Here is a 15,686-nt window from a genome sequence, read left to right on the forward strand (position 1 = left end):
AGTCGCTATCAAGTAAATTTTGCCGGACTTTGAGTTCGTCTCAAAATAGAACAACACAAATACACAAGGAAATTTTTACAGTAACTTTATAACCATCCTTTGGTCTTTTAGAAGCTTGAAGCTCAGTAGATTGTGTCATATCGGTCATTGTTAAAACTGTCTTTGTTTTGATGCTACTTTTCGACATAGGAAAAGTATGTCGGACAAAAATATTCACCAAAAAATAAATATTTCCTTGGCAGCTTCAATAACGACAGAGGATTAAGTTTAGATGATAAAACAAAGGATCATGTTCACAGAAATACCGTAGGTCTAGTACATTCGATACATGAGGTCACACAACTCGGGTAATATTCACGGTGAAAATTTGCATATTGGAGCGGTCGATCGAAAAAAATTATTTCTTGAAAACTAAAATATATTTTATAAAAAAACTACAGCACAGTTATTAGAACATTTTGGGCTACAAAATATAAAAGTAGGAGGGAAAAAAATTTGGGTGACTTGCCGCTGTTTGTTTGATGCATGCTGACATTAGCTCTTAAGATATTCCTTGTTCAGATTTGAATGCTTGAATGACTGAAAATATGAAAGAGATGGATGGAACGCAAACAAGGGTCGTTTCGCTCTGTTTGCCATAATATGACCATGAGATCGGCTACGTGATAATATTCAAGAGCTGATGTAATATCAAAATACATCGCAATTTTTTGCGGTAACCCATTTCTTGCGGAAAATCCCTTTAACTGGATAGTAAACTTCACTGACGTTCTAGCCATTGCGATCTTTAGCTAGGACCGGGCATCTTCGAGACGATGAAATTATTATGAAACAAAATCTGTACCCTCTATTGACAAAGGTCGAAAGGCCCTTTTCGGCGAAGAAAAAATGGAAGAATCCATGGCCCTCTTCTCTTAAATTCAAATGTATTCTAGGTCAAAAAGAAAAACTGGTTACTTTAATTCGACTAGAATGTTACGGAATACATGTAGTTCGAAATCACGCCGTCAAAGTGAAAGAGAATTAATTAGGGAAAAAGCCCTTTTAAAGTCCCAAGCTTTTTCCTGTTTCGATTGTATTCAAGCTACAATCGAATTATTCCTAGCGTTGAAAGGAGTACCACAAGTAGAAGATGCACAGATTCCGTCTTATACTATCACAGAGGGCATTCATACTTCAAGCATTCTTCGTCTTTTCTTGTGGTAGGTTTTGAGATTTTCTTTGTCAGTTTGGAATTCATTTGATCACCAAGAAGTTAAGCCAAACTCAGCTGACTTAGCCAGTGTCGTCACTGTCGTCACACGAATTTTTTTTTTGTATTTTCTGGTTGATAGCGGTATTTAAAATTAGAAATAATCGACTTTAGCGCCCGGCGAGTTCTCCTTTTCCACTTTTTTTGTGCATTGAGAGTACAATTTGGCGGTCAAAAAGTGTCCTCATAAAGCGCACGGCAAAAACGATCATATCTCATAGCTGTGACGTAGAAAACTGTTCAAGACGATGAAGAGGCGAAATGCCAGCGATGATGGAGAGCGCGGAAACAAGAAATTGCGTCAGTAAGCTGTGTGCGAGTTGTCTTCATCTTAAGAATCTTTATCCACACAGTCCGTAAAGGAAATTTTGCGACGCAGGATTGAACAGAAGCGGGTACAAAAAAATGAAGAGAGATTTTCTAGATCGCAAGATAATGCTACTCTTTCGAATTGGGCTTCGATCTTGTCAAATCTTGGTTATTTTTGTGAAGTGCGGTCGATAATTGCCGCATGCAGCAAAATTCACGGTGCCTGTTGTCGCTTTGATCATTGAACAGTCAAGAGTCATTCCTTTCCTGCTCCTTGATCTGTGTGATCTTGGATCACAAATCCTAATCCAGATCCTCCCAAAGGAACGCACCCCTAGTTCGCGGTAAATTCAAACTAAAGACAGACTTATCTGTGAAAACGCCGTGACAAAAATACAGGGCAGTTGAGGCTCCAAGTGATGGGCTCCTGACAATCGAAAATTGGTTGGCACCAAGGTACACGGACTGTACACGGATTGTGAATGTCAGTTTCACTGCCATTGGCCTAAAACGAAAAGCGAAAAACGATTTGTAATCCGTTTTCCAAATTCTATACGAAAACGAAGAACGAAAAACGAAAAAGAAAATTAAAATCCGTTTTTTCAAAAGTTACAAAAAAGAAAAACGGAGAGCGTAAAGTGAATTCGAATTCCGTTCCCTCCCGGCGGGGAAAAAATGCAAAACGAAAATTTCGTTGTTTTGCAGCAAAGAAAAGCGAAAATAAAATTTGTGCTTCATTTTCATATGCAATCGATTCTAAATTTTTACCCAAAACAAACTTTCGTGTCATAGGCACTTTAAATAAGGATCAAAAATCGAATGATTGTTCGGTAAGCAACAGAACAAACACGGAGTGCATCAATTTACATTACAGCTGCCTTCTAATAAATGCGTGGAACGCACTTACTATACCAAACAAAAGATACTGTCAAAAATGAACAAAGAATGACATCGGTACTGATAACACAACACTTTTATAAAGCATCAGAAATAGTAGTTTACGTAATCATGCTCGAAGGGAAAAACCCCCTTAAAATCAAAACATATCGGTTAAGTGTAGCAGTACAGACCAGGGATACAGTGAGTTATAACTGGAAGTTGGAGCACTTATTGATCGATGATAGATATGGCGAATGGAATTTGTAGAGCATTTCAAAGTTTATTCCTTCTTGTCGCACTGCTGAGCGTTTTTAGTGGTATGTGTTTTGATACGCTTGTGTTAGAGTGTGAACGTCCTTTCTATTGTAAAGTCAAAGTAGCCAGCCAAACCGTTCATTGCGACGGAGTAAACGGCGGTTGACGGGGTTACCTTGCTTGATTTTGGGAATATTCGAGGTTTGCTTCTATTCGACTATTGCAGAAAAACTTGTTCTTCGGGATTCGTGAATTTCTGAGCCCCGCGATCAGTGAAGATCTTGAATGAAATGTTAGAAATATTTTGAGGTTAATTTCGACGGAAGAGCCGATGAGTCGAGAAATTTTTACAGTCATCAAGCCTTTCAAAGACTTGAAAAAGCCTCCAACATTTGTTTGTTTATGTGGATGAATACCTTAAATTAAGAGTTTAATTTGATAGGTGCGTGACGTCTCATGAAAACCAATAATACGCTGGCAATGGTAAAGAGGTTATGTTTATCTGTCGCTTAACCATATGGCATCTGTTGTGTGTGAGGGCCTCAGTGCCTGTTCACTGATTTTTCACAGGGCAGTGTTTTGATGTCAATTTCTAGCGTTACTTAAATTAAGAAGAAGTTTCATTAGGCGATGAGAACGCTTCTACAAGCGTTATATACTGAAGGATATAAACTACCTGGAGATGAGAATGCTGAAACCAAAAAGGCACGTAAACTGTTGAGGGGAAAAATGATTACACGAGCTGGAAATAAAATTGGCAAAAGCAAAATTCTTAACATGCGAAATGCGTGACGAAGAATCCATTTTTCAAACGTTTGGTCGATTCATTCTCAACAACTGTCTACTTGGTATTGTTTTGATATTGTAAGGAGAAATTCTGCCTTAATCACTCATGGAGTTCGTCATAGTGCTTCGTTAAATCACACAAATAATTTCTCATCGTGATTGTCAATCTGTTTATCTTAGCAGGCAGCAGCACTACTCTAGAGGGAAAGAAATATACCTGTCCCGAAAAAACCGAAACATTTGAGTGTGACGCTGCAAAAAGGGTTCCAGAAGAATTTAACAGAGGAACATCATACAAGATAAACGACCTGAAGAATCCAAGCGATGAAAAAGCATCAGAAATTTATTGCCGCAAAGAAAGATGTATTGTGCAGAAAAATAAACTGTATGGAAGAGTTCAAGTATTAGAGAAAAACGCCACGAGAATGACCTTTCGGATGCTGAACTTAGATGATTCTTTGCGTTTTTCATGCGATGTACACACCGCACCTGAATATCAGGTCACTGAGTTTCATACCAAGGACTTCACAGCTGTCGAATGTAAGTTGAATTATCCTCAGTCGAGAAACGATGATGTAATCTTGAAGCAGGTAATTTGAAGAGGCCGCCAACCCTTTTATTTTTACTTTCTGCCCTCCCATCCCTTAAGACTTCCCCTATTTTCTTGGAACTATATCTTCCATTGCTGACGCCCACCCTTTCTTCTTCGAGTGTGTGTTGTGTGAATGTGTGGATGGAAGGGGGAAGGGGAGGGGGAGGGGGGAGGGGGAGGGGAGTTGTAAAGAATCTCTTTATCGGTTCTATGAGGCGCCAATGGATATACTGCGAGAACAGGTAGAACTGTAACACCAAGAAGATATTTTCTATTTCGGGAAGTTTATGATATCCTTAAAATAAGAAACTTAGCTACAATATAACTTTATTCAGTTTACACGCTAATTAATAACTGACATCATCTGCATCATTTTACTAAATATTTACGTATTTTTATTGATGTTCAGGCGTTCGCAGTTGCATTGGTCACAGGGCTAACTTATCTTGTTCGAGTTTTCAACAATTTCTTCAAACTCCACATGGCTTGGGAGCGTTCTTGAAAAAAGCTGATGGATCTAAAGATATCACTTTCTGCAATGAAAAAGGGAACTGCACCTGTATGGACGGGTGTAGAGAGTACAAGGACAGATTGGAACCGGGATATAAAACAGTAAACATGCGAACCGTCAAGATGGAAGACGCTGAGCTAGATTTTATGTTCTATTTTGAACACAACGATCCCCGAAAACAAACGCCCGAAAAATGTATTTTCAAAATCGATCCTGTGGTTTGTCCTGGTAAGACAGCTTCTTGATTTCGTTCATTTGTGATAATGTTGACTTGTCACGACTCTGCAAAAAAGTTCTATAACATAGGTTGTAATTTCTTGTAAACAAATCCAACAGCAAGGGCTTGATTTTAATTTTCGTGTCTTCCCTTTATTTCGCTATAGACTCCACTTTGATAGGAAATGCGTTCTGTTGCTCGTAATTAAACGCTGTAATGATAAAGGCTGGGCGATATTGAGGTAGTTTTAGGAATTCCAATAACTGAAAAAAAAACTGAAATATTGAATAACGGGAAAGTATACGACCATTGTGTCATATATGGCGACACATTGCTGATGAAGAGCTTGATGAATCTAATTTAACATTTTTCTGCCACAGGCACACCAACCGGAACTCCAGAAAAGTCTTCAGGAGAAACTGAAAGCAAAGAAAATGCACATAACGTCAGGCCAGGTATCATAAAGGGGACAACAAATTTTTCATTTCTGTGATTGATGTTGGCAGTTTTAATTTTGGATAATACATTTGAAAGGTGAATTTACCGCACTGTTTCGACTCATCTGACTCTCGGACGGAGGCCACACTTCGCAAGGGAAATTACCCTAGTAACTTGATAGGAAATGTGATATGTTGTTTGGTTGTGCTGTGATGATGAAACTGGGCGATGATTGAATACTTTCCTCAATTCAAATAACTGTTAGACCCTGAAATATCGAATAATAGCAAAATATGCTGCAAATGAGAAGATTTATTTTGTAACGAAACATTTTTCTGCCACAGGTAAACCAACCAGAAGCCCAGACGAAATCACAAGAAGGCATTTACAAGAAAATGAAAGCAAAAGGACAAAACAGCCATCTACCATCTCGAATAACGTCACGCCAAAAACCATAGAAGTGAAAAGAGGGCTCTTATTTCTGTGCTTGATAATGGCAACTTTTATTTTTCCTAGATAGCAGATTGTTTAAGACTCAGTCGACCTTTGGACATATCTGATCTAAGGTTCTGCTCAACTGAGACACAGGATGTGGTTAACGAATACCCACAACATATCAAAGGGTCCATGAAGGAGCCTCTCCATCATCAGGACAACGGGGTTCTTGTGTTGATCAAGATGCTCTAATAAGATGGACCTACTGTCCTAATGAGTATTTCATGTTGTTTCGTGTCACAATCTTGTGCAGCTTCTTCGCTCACGAGCCATTTCTGACTTGTGGCAAGCCAAGTAAATAAATTTTGTTGAGCATTATTATTTTCTGTTCAAAGCATGAGCCTCTCTGTATAGATTTTAGTAGAGTATATTTAGCAGTAAAGTGTTCTTGTTTATCAATAGTCAAGTATTGTGATATATTTCTTTACTTCAAGCGACCAACATCAAAGTCAACGTAAGGTAACAAAACTTAGAATAAAGTCATCATTTTTTAGCATAGCATATCCTTGTCAAGTAATCGTTTGCGTGGCTGCAAGTTTAAATGCGTTCAACTGAGATCAGTTTTTAAAAATATCTAGCACAATCTGTTCGATACTTGAGTTATCTAATACCCCATTCACACCAGCAAAACATGTTTTGTTAAACTGGTTTTCATTGAATGAAAATTATAAACAGAGAACTGAAAAACTTGATTTTCCATTGGATTCAAGTACTTGCTAACTTGCATTTCCAATGTGCTACATTCAAGTCAAAAATATTCGGCTAAATAGTTTCTATGAAGAAAAAAAAAATTAAACTGTGTTTAACAAAACAACTTTTAAACATGTTTAAGCTTTGGTGTGAATGGGGCATAAGACTCGCTAGCAAAACCAGTTTGCATGGCCAATATGTCCTTTTCAATCTTGTCCAAATATACGTAACATTTTGCAGCTGTTACTTGATGTAGAAAACATCGTTGACGTAAAACAATAGAGAACAAAGAGACAAAAGACCGAGGAAAACAAATGGAAACAATAGGTTACCGAGGCTGATGTTGTGTGTCTTCTACACCAAGAAGGGGCCCATTTTCCGAAGATGCTCTTTTTAGACAGGCCAAAACTTGAGACAGAGATTCCAAACAATTCGCTCAAGATATTCCTTGTTCAGCTATGAAATGCCTCAATGACTGAAAATATATAAGAGATAGATGGAACACAAACAAGGGTCGTTTGGTTCTGATCGGCACAGTATGACCGTGAGATAACTACGTGATAATATTCTAGGGCTGATGCAATATTGTAATACCAAAATACATCGCGATTTGGTATGGTTTCGTCTTTTGAGGTAAACCATTTCCTGCGGAAAACTCCTTCAATTGGATAGGAATAATCCTGTTCTGCGCAGAAGTAATGTTGGCAAACAAGTTAAGTGGTGCTTATTGTTTCCAAATAGTTACAGCCATTATCAAGCAATGATAGATTATTCAAACAACAAAGCATGTTTATTGTGACTCGTAAAACCAAGAGATACCGAAAGCCTGCAGTTCAAGCGCTATTTGAAAAAAATTATCGTCTCTCACTATTGGTTTATTCGAACAACAAACCATAGGTATTGTAAGTAATGAAACTGAAAGAGAAGTCGAAAAGGCTGCAATGAAAGCTTTAATTGAGAGACGTTCAATTTCGCTTTTAGAGTAAACATTTTAGCCATTGCGATCATTAGTTATTTTGCTTTTACTTAGGGAAGTAGATTTACGACACAAATGAGTAATAGGAAGTTTCCTTACAGTATTAACGGTATGTAACGCAATACACTACATACAACCAAGGGTCGTTTCGCTCTGTTCACCACAGTATGATCGTGAGATAACTACGTGATAATATTCTAGGGCTGATGCAATATTGATACCAAAATACATCGTGATTTGATACGGTCCTGTTTTCGGAGGTAAACAATTTCCTGCGGAAAATCCCTTCAATTAGATGGGAAGAATCCTGTTCTGCGCAGAAGTAATGTTGGCAAACAAGTTAAGTGGTGTTTATTACTTCCAAATAGTTATAGCTATTATCAAGCAATTATAGTTTATTCAAACAACAAAGCATGTTTATTATGACTCGTAAAAGCAAGAGATACCGAAAGCCTGCAATCCAAGCGCAATTTGAAAACATTCATTTTGTCTCGGTATTAGTTTATTCGAACAACAAAGCATAAATATTTTGACTAATGAAACTGAAAGAGAGGCAGAAAAGGCTGCAATGAAAGCTTTAATTAAGAAACGTTCAATTTCGCTTTTAGAGTAAACATTTTAGCCCGTGCGATCTTTACTGAGGACGGAGCATCTTCGAGACAATGAAATTATTATGAAACAAAATCAGTGGTCCCAATTTACGAAAAAAAAGCTCCTATTCGACGAACAAAGAATGACAGAATCCATGGCCCTCTTACCCAAGGTCCAAATGTATTCTAGCTATTGATTTTCACTGAGTGTGACCGCAATTTTCTGAAGTCAGTTGACACTGAAGAAAATAAAGTTACTCATAGTCGACTAGAGTGTCATGGAATAGTTAAAAATCCCGCAGTCGAAAGTGAAAGACTTAGATTAGGGAAAAAACCCTCACATCTCTAAGTCCAAAGGTTTTTTTTCATGAATAACTGTTTCACGCCATTTGAAGCTTACAATCGACTTATTCCTAGCGTTGAAAGGAGTACCACAAATCTCAGTAGAAGATGCACAGATTCCGCCAAATGCTATCACAGAAAGCATTCATACTTCAAGCATTCTTTGTCTTTTGTTGTGGTAGGTTTTGAGATTTTCTTTGTCATTTCGGAATTCATTTGATCACTAAGAAGTTAAGCCGAACTCAGCTGACTTAGCCGGTGTCGTAACTGTAAATAAGGGGAACTGCTTCTGGAAAGAAGTTTGATGAAACGTTCCTCTAAATAACGTGACCATTAACGATCGTTGCTCGTTTTAAACTGGAGCCAAAAGGACATTTTATGATAAGAGTGAACCTTGTGATCCTAATGCAAGTGGGGGATGGTATATATATGGTTAGAAGCGCTCGCACGTGGCTAATTGATGATTTCATACGCAACAAGCTTGTCAGTATAGTCCGACCTAAATGTCTCACAGGAATACCAACCTTATAACATTGTTCGTTTATTTTATCTTTTTCTGCGGTATCAGAATTCTGAAAAGGTTCTTTTGGAGAATGGAAAGTAAACAGATTTTTTTTCCCAGATTCAGGTGCTGCCTTCCCTGTGTTGAAAAGTTTGCAAAGAAAGCTAGTTTGCAATTGCTATATGAGGTGTGAAATGCAACTAGTGATCGAAAGTCATGCACGGGCATTCGAATATCAGTGATTAACAAACAAATTATAGCAGCAAATATTTGTTAAAATTTAAGCGTCAAACATCAACTCTTTTTTTAAAACTGCTGGTTTTATTTTGGGATTGAATTAGTCTAGATAGAGAAGAATGGAGAAATTTGAGCTCGACAGTTTTGGAATATTTATTTTTAATTTGTAAAGGCGCCTTAATAGAGTCTTAAATGAACTTAAAGGCCATTTTCCTATTTTGAGTCACCTGAGAGCGAAATATTTCCTAATGCTGATGACAGGCCATTATCTTATCAGCCATAACCTTTACTTCACCCGACCAAAAATTAGTTATTATCATTCACAGAGGAATCCTTTCTGTCAGTATATTCAGAGTGTCTTGAATTCTTTGGCTTAAGTTTCCCGTTTCTAATTCACCTTAGTGACCGAGCTACGTATTTGCAAAGTGCTCTTAAGATTTTGGGTTGGAAGTGTTTTTATTTATTATCAGAAGGGGACCTTATCCTTCTCTCATCTGATTTCCGAGTTTTACTTATTGCGCATGTATGTAAATTTCAGAAAAAGAACCTGTTTTGGCAAAAGATTTCGTTTTATACCAGCGCTGAATTTTTATTGACAACGTATTCTTACCATGTATTGGCGACGAAAAAAAGATGCAGCGAGGCGCAACGATTTCACTTCGCTTCGGACCATTTTAATTAACTAGAAAACAGATTATAAAGAGTCCACGTCCATGTTGCCCAGTGTCTGAAATATGAAGTAACGGTTCGTATCGTGGGTGTATAAAAATAAACTGTATGATTACTGAAAATGGGAGAAAGTTAGGCGCAAAATTACTCGAATGTGTTAAACCCCGTGAAAGAAATTTCAAAAAACGTCTTAGCGTTTAAGCTTAATGAGAGAAGAAGCCTTTTTCAAACGGACAGTTCAGGATGTAATATTTGACACGTGCGCTTCCCGTTAGAATTTCGTTGCGCTAGTGATGTAATCTAGAAGACTGTTGTAATAAGTCATTACAATGTGGTGCCTCAAATATCATAAAGCGCTCATGAGGCAATGTATTATAAACTGCTCGTGTATCAAAACTATTTAGGCAATAAGAAAGAAAGCAGTAAGAGAAATGATATTGTTAAAGTTTTTTTGTGTCGTTGGCCTATAGGATGTTTACAATGCCAACAGCACGAGGAGCTATGCAAAGATCGAACAGTCACCTACACTGTATATTGGAAATCAGTTGATAACAGTTGATCGTTTCAAAAACCTTCCTAACGCGAGCGCAATAGGGTGATTCCCTCATTGCTTATTTACAAACGGGACCACAGCATGATGAAACGGTCTCAAAATAAACATGATGTAATGAAGTCTATAAATATGCTCTGCTAACGCAAGTAAAACCTCATTGCCGAGTTTACGCAACCGATTAACAGAGTTAAGACTATGGCTGTTAGCGTTCGAAGGCTACGATCTTCCGACCATATTTGCAAGTTGTTTTCCCTTTTTGGAGTATGCAGCATGTTTGTGTCATTTCCTTTGTTAGGAGGTATGTCAATAAGTAATCTGTTACATTTTTAACGTGATCTCCACCGCGACGTTGATATACTAGAATGCTGGATTACCGCGATTGCAGATATTTACGTTCCTTGAGAGTTTAAACATTTTTCATGCTCTTCTTAGCAGAGATGCGTAAGTGTATTGATGTATTCATTTTTCTCATAGTGAAATTTCAAACCATCAGATTCATCTCAATAGCACTGTACAAACACGTAAACTATATCGATCTCGTTTCCGACTCAAAACTTAAATAAAGTATTTGCCCACAATATTTGCTCCCTAAGAGTTTACCATATGGAAACTTGATGTGGGTCGGCGAGAAGCGTATCCGCTTTGTGAGAGTGGTATCCTGGAAATAATTTCGCGAAACTGATGGAACTAAACGCAAAAAAACTCTCTTGTAGATGGCCTTTGATTTTCAATTACGTGTTAGATACGTCTTAAAAATCAAAATATTGATAGCCATTTGTCATTTGCATCTTTTGTTTTGGTATTCAAAAGGGAAAATCCCCTTGATAAATAATTGATTACACCAACCACCTGGGTTCACAATGGCAAAGACATCTGATCAGTATTGTTCTGAGCAATGATGACATCTATATCGAGTCTCTTTCTTTTACAAGTGGACGCATTTATCGAATACTTTTAGTAATCTAGAGATCGGAATTTAGATTTAAAAAATTACGTACGTTCATAGCTATTTTTCCATAAACTATGGCGATGCGAAATCAAAAGCTTATAACGCACTAATAAGCTCCCTTAACTTCTCTTATTAACACTTGACTGTAACTTCCAGATCCTCAAGTCTGTGATATTTGTAATAAGCTCCTTAGTCTAACATCCTTCCCCCTTCTCTTGCTTCCACCTCCCCCGATCAAAATCGGTCACGGTTTAAGTTTCTTTTGGCTCGATAACGTTACATTACAAAATATCGACATTTCTTAAAGGCCGCATTCATTTTCGTTTTCAATATCGTGGGAATTTAACCATAAAGATGTATATTGCTACGTCATTCATAACCTTTGGGTGACTGTGCTAAAGGAAAATAATAACTCGAATTTTTGCCTTCATGAACTTTCTTTAATGAGGCCTTCCCCCTCTAAAAAGCCTTTGTCTTCCCTATGCCTCCGGTCTCTCGAAACTCTGATGATCAATAAGTCTTTTCCTTTTGAGTGTAGGCATAATAAAATGCTAATGATTTGTGTTAATTATTTTCTATCAAACGAAGTCGAGTTAAAATTTGTTTGGGGGACCAAGACATAATTTAGCATCTGGAGGGGAGGGGAGGGGGGGTGGGAGGATTATGGGGGGGATCACGTGGTTTTCAGGGGGAACTGATCGAGAATCAGTCGTCGCTAACCGAGAGGATAAATGGGAGGCCATAGAAAATTGACTGTCAATGACTGGGAATCATTAGATTACTACAGAACCTTGAAGCGATCAGGTAAATTTAATTGTGACACAGCCAAATTCTCCATCCCCCCCCCCCGATGAAATTTTAAAAAAATGATGGGGCCTTAATCTTGGAACTACACCCGCCACTCAAGATAAACGTTGCTTTTTTTTGTTCCTTTTTTTAGGTGCCGTGGGTACCGAAATTCGAACAGAATGCATAAACGACGAGATCCGTCTTAGCAACCCTCAACTTGCTAGTCTTATCCAGGAAAACTCTTACAAAGAGCTGATCTGGACTGTTGACGATCCAGAAGAGCAAGGGCAGGACAAACAAAAGCTCGTTTATTGTAACGAATATCCTAAATGCCACAAGTATAACATCACTGGGAGATATAAGAACAGAATTGAGACAACCGCTGCCGTGCGGGGAGTGCTTTACATCAAACAGAAGAAGTTCAACGATAAACTCACGTACACATGCCGCGTGATACAGAAAGGAAACAAGCCTCCGTGTGATTACACGATCACAGTCAGATCTTCAGCAAATTGTGAGTAAATCAACGAATCATGTGAACCATCCATTTTTAAAATCTTAAAAAACATAGTTAGACATTAGCCATGCATGCATAATCTGAAAGTAGACAATTTAGCTCGGTTTTTAAGCAATTTTTTTTCATATTGCTCTCACGAGGTCACTGCTGCGGGAAAAAGCCCCATTTCGTGTAAGAGAAGCGTTAAGAAAATCAGCCTTAGCTTAGGGCGTAGCTGAGATGTTCAATGGGTGGAGGGTGGTGTGGGGGTCACAGTTACGAATTCCTCCGTCGCTGGGCACTCAACGGGAAATGGCTTGTATCTGAATGGGCGGGCTTGTGTTCTGGCAAAGGGAGTACTGTAACATAGTTATGCCATGTAGGAAATTGGGCGTTTTCTTGAACCGTAATCATAAGACTCAGGAGATAATAAAGGGATTTTCTTGTAAGATTCGCAAGTTATTGTGTACTCTTGGCTTAACCGAAAAAATAACTCACAAAGGGTATGGGTAAATCGTGAGCTCGCTAGGACACCCCTGCCACACCGCGTCTTTGATAAGTTTCCTTTGGGGTGAATCATTTATTCAAGTTAGTTTGGAGGATTGCCCTAACTGCAAAGTTGATTTGCTTTTCTTTCAAAATTTCTCCGCCAAATGTAGACGGGAAGTTACCTTCAGGTTCACGTTAAGAATTTGTAGTATTATAAGCCAATCTCTCTTTGGTTTTTCCCTCTCAAGGCTTGTCCACGACTGTTGGGAAAAGAATCGACCTGAGCCGTGCGATTCATGAAAAATGTTCAGAAAAAGACGTGGAAGACATAACATGGTACAGGATCCTTCAGAATGGTGGAAAGGAAAAAATTGCGCACTGCAGTCCATCCAGGGTTTCGTGCTTGCTCATCAATTGCACAAGATCGTGCCCGGAGTATCTAAGAAGGCTGAAGACGAATGGATTATCAGTCATCTTGACAAATGTTACGCCCAATGACCGTGGTTTGAAATTCCAGTGCGAGTTACATCCAGGAATCCACGGGACACGTCAAGCTTATACCATTAAGATCAAAGAGGTCGCTGTACCCCGAGAAGGTTAGTGCGTGAGACTTACGCGATTTCGAGGGTGAGTTGTAGGGGTGGGAGGGTGGGAGAGGCGCCATGTAAGCATGCTCAATGCCATTAGGGGCCTTGCTCACAATAAATGTTGTCGGCCTACAGGTGGTGACATGTTCCAACTATCTCCCTCTTTTCCCTTGTGAGTGTTGTATTAATGAAAGCTTGGAGATGATTAAATTGTTCCACGAACGTTAATAACTGCAAGAAACTAAAATATAAAATAGCAAGAAAATATACGACCATTGTGATAGATCATCACACACTGTAAATGAGGAGCTTGATATTTTCTGTTTAAACACTTTTTTGCTACAGGTACACCAACCAGAACCCCAGAAGTAATCACAGGAGGGTCTTTACAAGAAGATGAAAGCAACAGGACAAAACACCGACCCACCATCCCGCATAACGTCACGCCAGTAACCTTAAAATTGACAAAAACACTTTTATTTCTGTGCTTAATGTCGGAAATTTTTACTTTCCCTGGATAGTATATGTATGGAAGGTGAATATACTGCAACATTTTCGACTTGAAACTGTTGGATAGATCTGATCAAAGGTTCCGTCTTATCAAGGCACCAGGTGTGGTTAAGGAATACTCGCTACAGATTGAAGGGTCCACAAACGAGCCTTTCCACCTGGGAAGTGGAGTTCTTTTGATCACCAAGATGTTATTATATGATGGAACTGCTGTCCAACAAGTATTTCATTTTGTTTCGTGTCACAATTCTACGAATACAAATCTTATGCAGCTTCTTCGCTCACGAACAATTATTCACGAACAATTACTTGCCTGTCGCCAGCCATATAAAGAAGAATTTTGGATATTCATCCGAAATAATTCTTGCCAGAAGAGCACTATATTCTTCTTTTTGAGCATTAAGACGAAATCGACTGAGGTCTCGAGTAATGAAGGGACAAAAAGAGGCCCCGTAGGCAGTCTTTATCAGTTTCTTTTGACTAGAACATACCGTCAACTTTTGCGTGGCCTGCAGGTTTTTAATAATAAAAATATAAACATTTCTTTATGAATTGAAGTGTTTTCCGCCTTTCAAGGCAAGTATTTGTATCAGACTGACACTTTCCGCAGACCAGCCTATCGTCTCGGCTATTTAAATAAGATCAATCAGTCTATGTCTGATGTAATGATGAATAGGGACAGAGTTACGTTTAACAGAATAATCGAGGACACTGGCGGCTCTCAGAGATAGGGGCCATGACCTCATACTCCTCAGAGTTAAAACCGAACGGTTTAAACGGGGTTTTTTAAATATACGTCTTTTTAGTTTTATTTCTCAACCTATTTTTATCTCGTTGGTCTTAAATGGATTTAACTACGCAGTTGGCTCTTAGTTTTTAGTCTCATGATTATTAATAAAGATGTAAAGTCACACGTATGTTGTGTCTCATTCTTCAATAAAAACATTGTTATCACCATTATCAATTTTTTCAATGTCTAAAGCTCGCTGGAATAACCAGTTTGCATTTGCATTGCAAATCAATTTACTTCTTTTAGTTTTGTTAAACTCCGCGAAGCTTTTTTGCAAGACACGCTCTCAAACGACAAACTAGAATTAAAAACAAAGTGATTCACATCAATTCTCTCAAGATAATTATTGTTCAGAAATGAATGCTTTAACGACTAACAGTATAGAAAGGATAGATGGATCACAAACGAGTATCATATCATCTTCGCTTTTTTTTTTTTTTTTGCGATGTTAACGTCTTTATCCGCAGTTCAAATATATGACTTTCATATATTGACATTCGTTTATTCCCCATCTCACGGGTTTATTTGGTAAAGCGCTGTACTGGTATCGCAGAGGTCATGGGTTCAAACCCCGTAGAGGCTCAAATTTTTCTTCAGGCCTTATTTTCACTACTGTTCAAATAGTGTTCATTACTGCGATGTTCGCTTTTATAGTTACGTCTTTATCCGCAATTCAAATATATGACTTTCATATATTCACAACATGATTTCTCGTGTAATTTGGTGTGAATGAGCAAGAGTGCAATTTGTAGTCTTTGAAAACCTTACAAGGGCTTGTTTACA

At 38.2% G+C, this 15,686-nt stretch overlaps 2 protein-coding genes and 1 long non-coding RNA gene across 7 annotated transcripts; 2 read left to right on the forward strand and 1 right to left on the reverse strand.

The window, feature by feature from the left end:
• The first annotated feature begins 796 nt into the window (after positions 1–796).
• Positions 797–6,240, forward strand: LOC131780603 (uncharacterized). 4 transcript variants are annotated; one of them, XM_059097219.2, is made up of 5 exons: positions 797–1,202; positions 3,665–4,021; positions 4,483–4,812; positions 5,182–5,256; positions 5,584–6,240. In XM_059097219.2, the coding sequence occupies exons 1-5, from the start codon at positions 1,133–1,135 to the stop codon at positions 5,757–5,759; spliced, it is 1,008 nt and encodes a 335-aa protein (XP_058953202.1). In that variant the 5' UTR covers positions 797–1,132; the 3' UTR covers positions 5,760–6,240. The 4 variants fall into 4 exon arrangements, with proteins under 4 accessions (XP_058953202.1, XP_058953201.1, XP_058953199.2 ...); XM_059097218.2 differs by having other exon boundaries at positions 798–1,202; positions 3,662–4,021; positions 5,584–6,239; XM_059097216.2 differs by lacking the exon at positions 797–1,202 and adding an exon at positions 2,616–2,757 and having other exon boundaries at positions 3,662–4,021.
• Positions 4,713–6,975, reverse strand: LOC131780605 (uncharacterized). Its single transcript, XR_009339884.2, has 3 exons — positions 6,757–6,975; positions 5,346–5,507; positions 4,713–5,220 (listed from the first exon to the last, which is right to left on the reverse strand). It is a non-coding gene; the product is annotated as an uncharacterized lncRNA (long non-coding RNA).
• An 828-nt stretch (positions 6,976–7,803) lies between these two features.
• Positions 7,804–14,993, forward strand: LOC131780604 (uncharacterized). Of its 2 annotated transcripts, none has more exons than XM_059097220.2 (4): positions 7,804–10,591; positions 12,183–12,545; positions 13,265–13,612; positions 13,949–14,993. In XM_059097220.2, the coding sequence occupies exons 1-4, from the start codon at positions 10,489–10,491 to the stop codon at positions 14,122–14,124; spliced, it is 990 nt and encodes a 329-aa protein (XP_058953203.2). In that variant the 5' UTR covers positions 7,804–10,488; the 3' UTR covers positions 14,125–14,993. The 2 variants fall into 2 exon arrangements, with proteins under 2 accessions (XP_058953203.2, XP_058953204.2); XM_059097221.2 differs by having other exon boundaries at positions 7,804–8,510.
• Positions 14,994–15,686: the final 693 nt, after the last annotated feature.

The sequence above is a fragment of the Pocillopora verrucosa genome, chromosome 1 (assembly GCF_036669915.1).
Source record: "Pocillopora verrucosa isolate sample1 chromosome 1, ASM3666991v2, whole genome shotgun sequence".
NCBI lineage: Eukaryota > Metazoa > Cnidaria > Anthozoa > Scleractinia > Pocilloporidae > Pocillopora > Pocillopora verrucosa.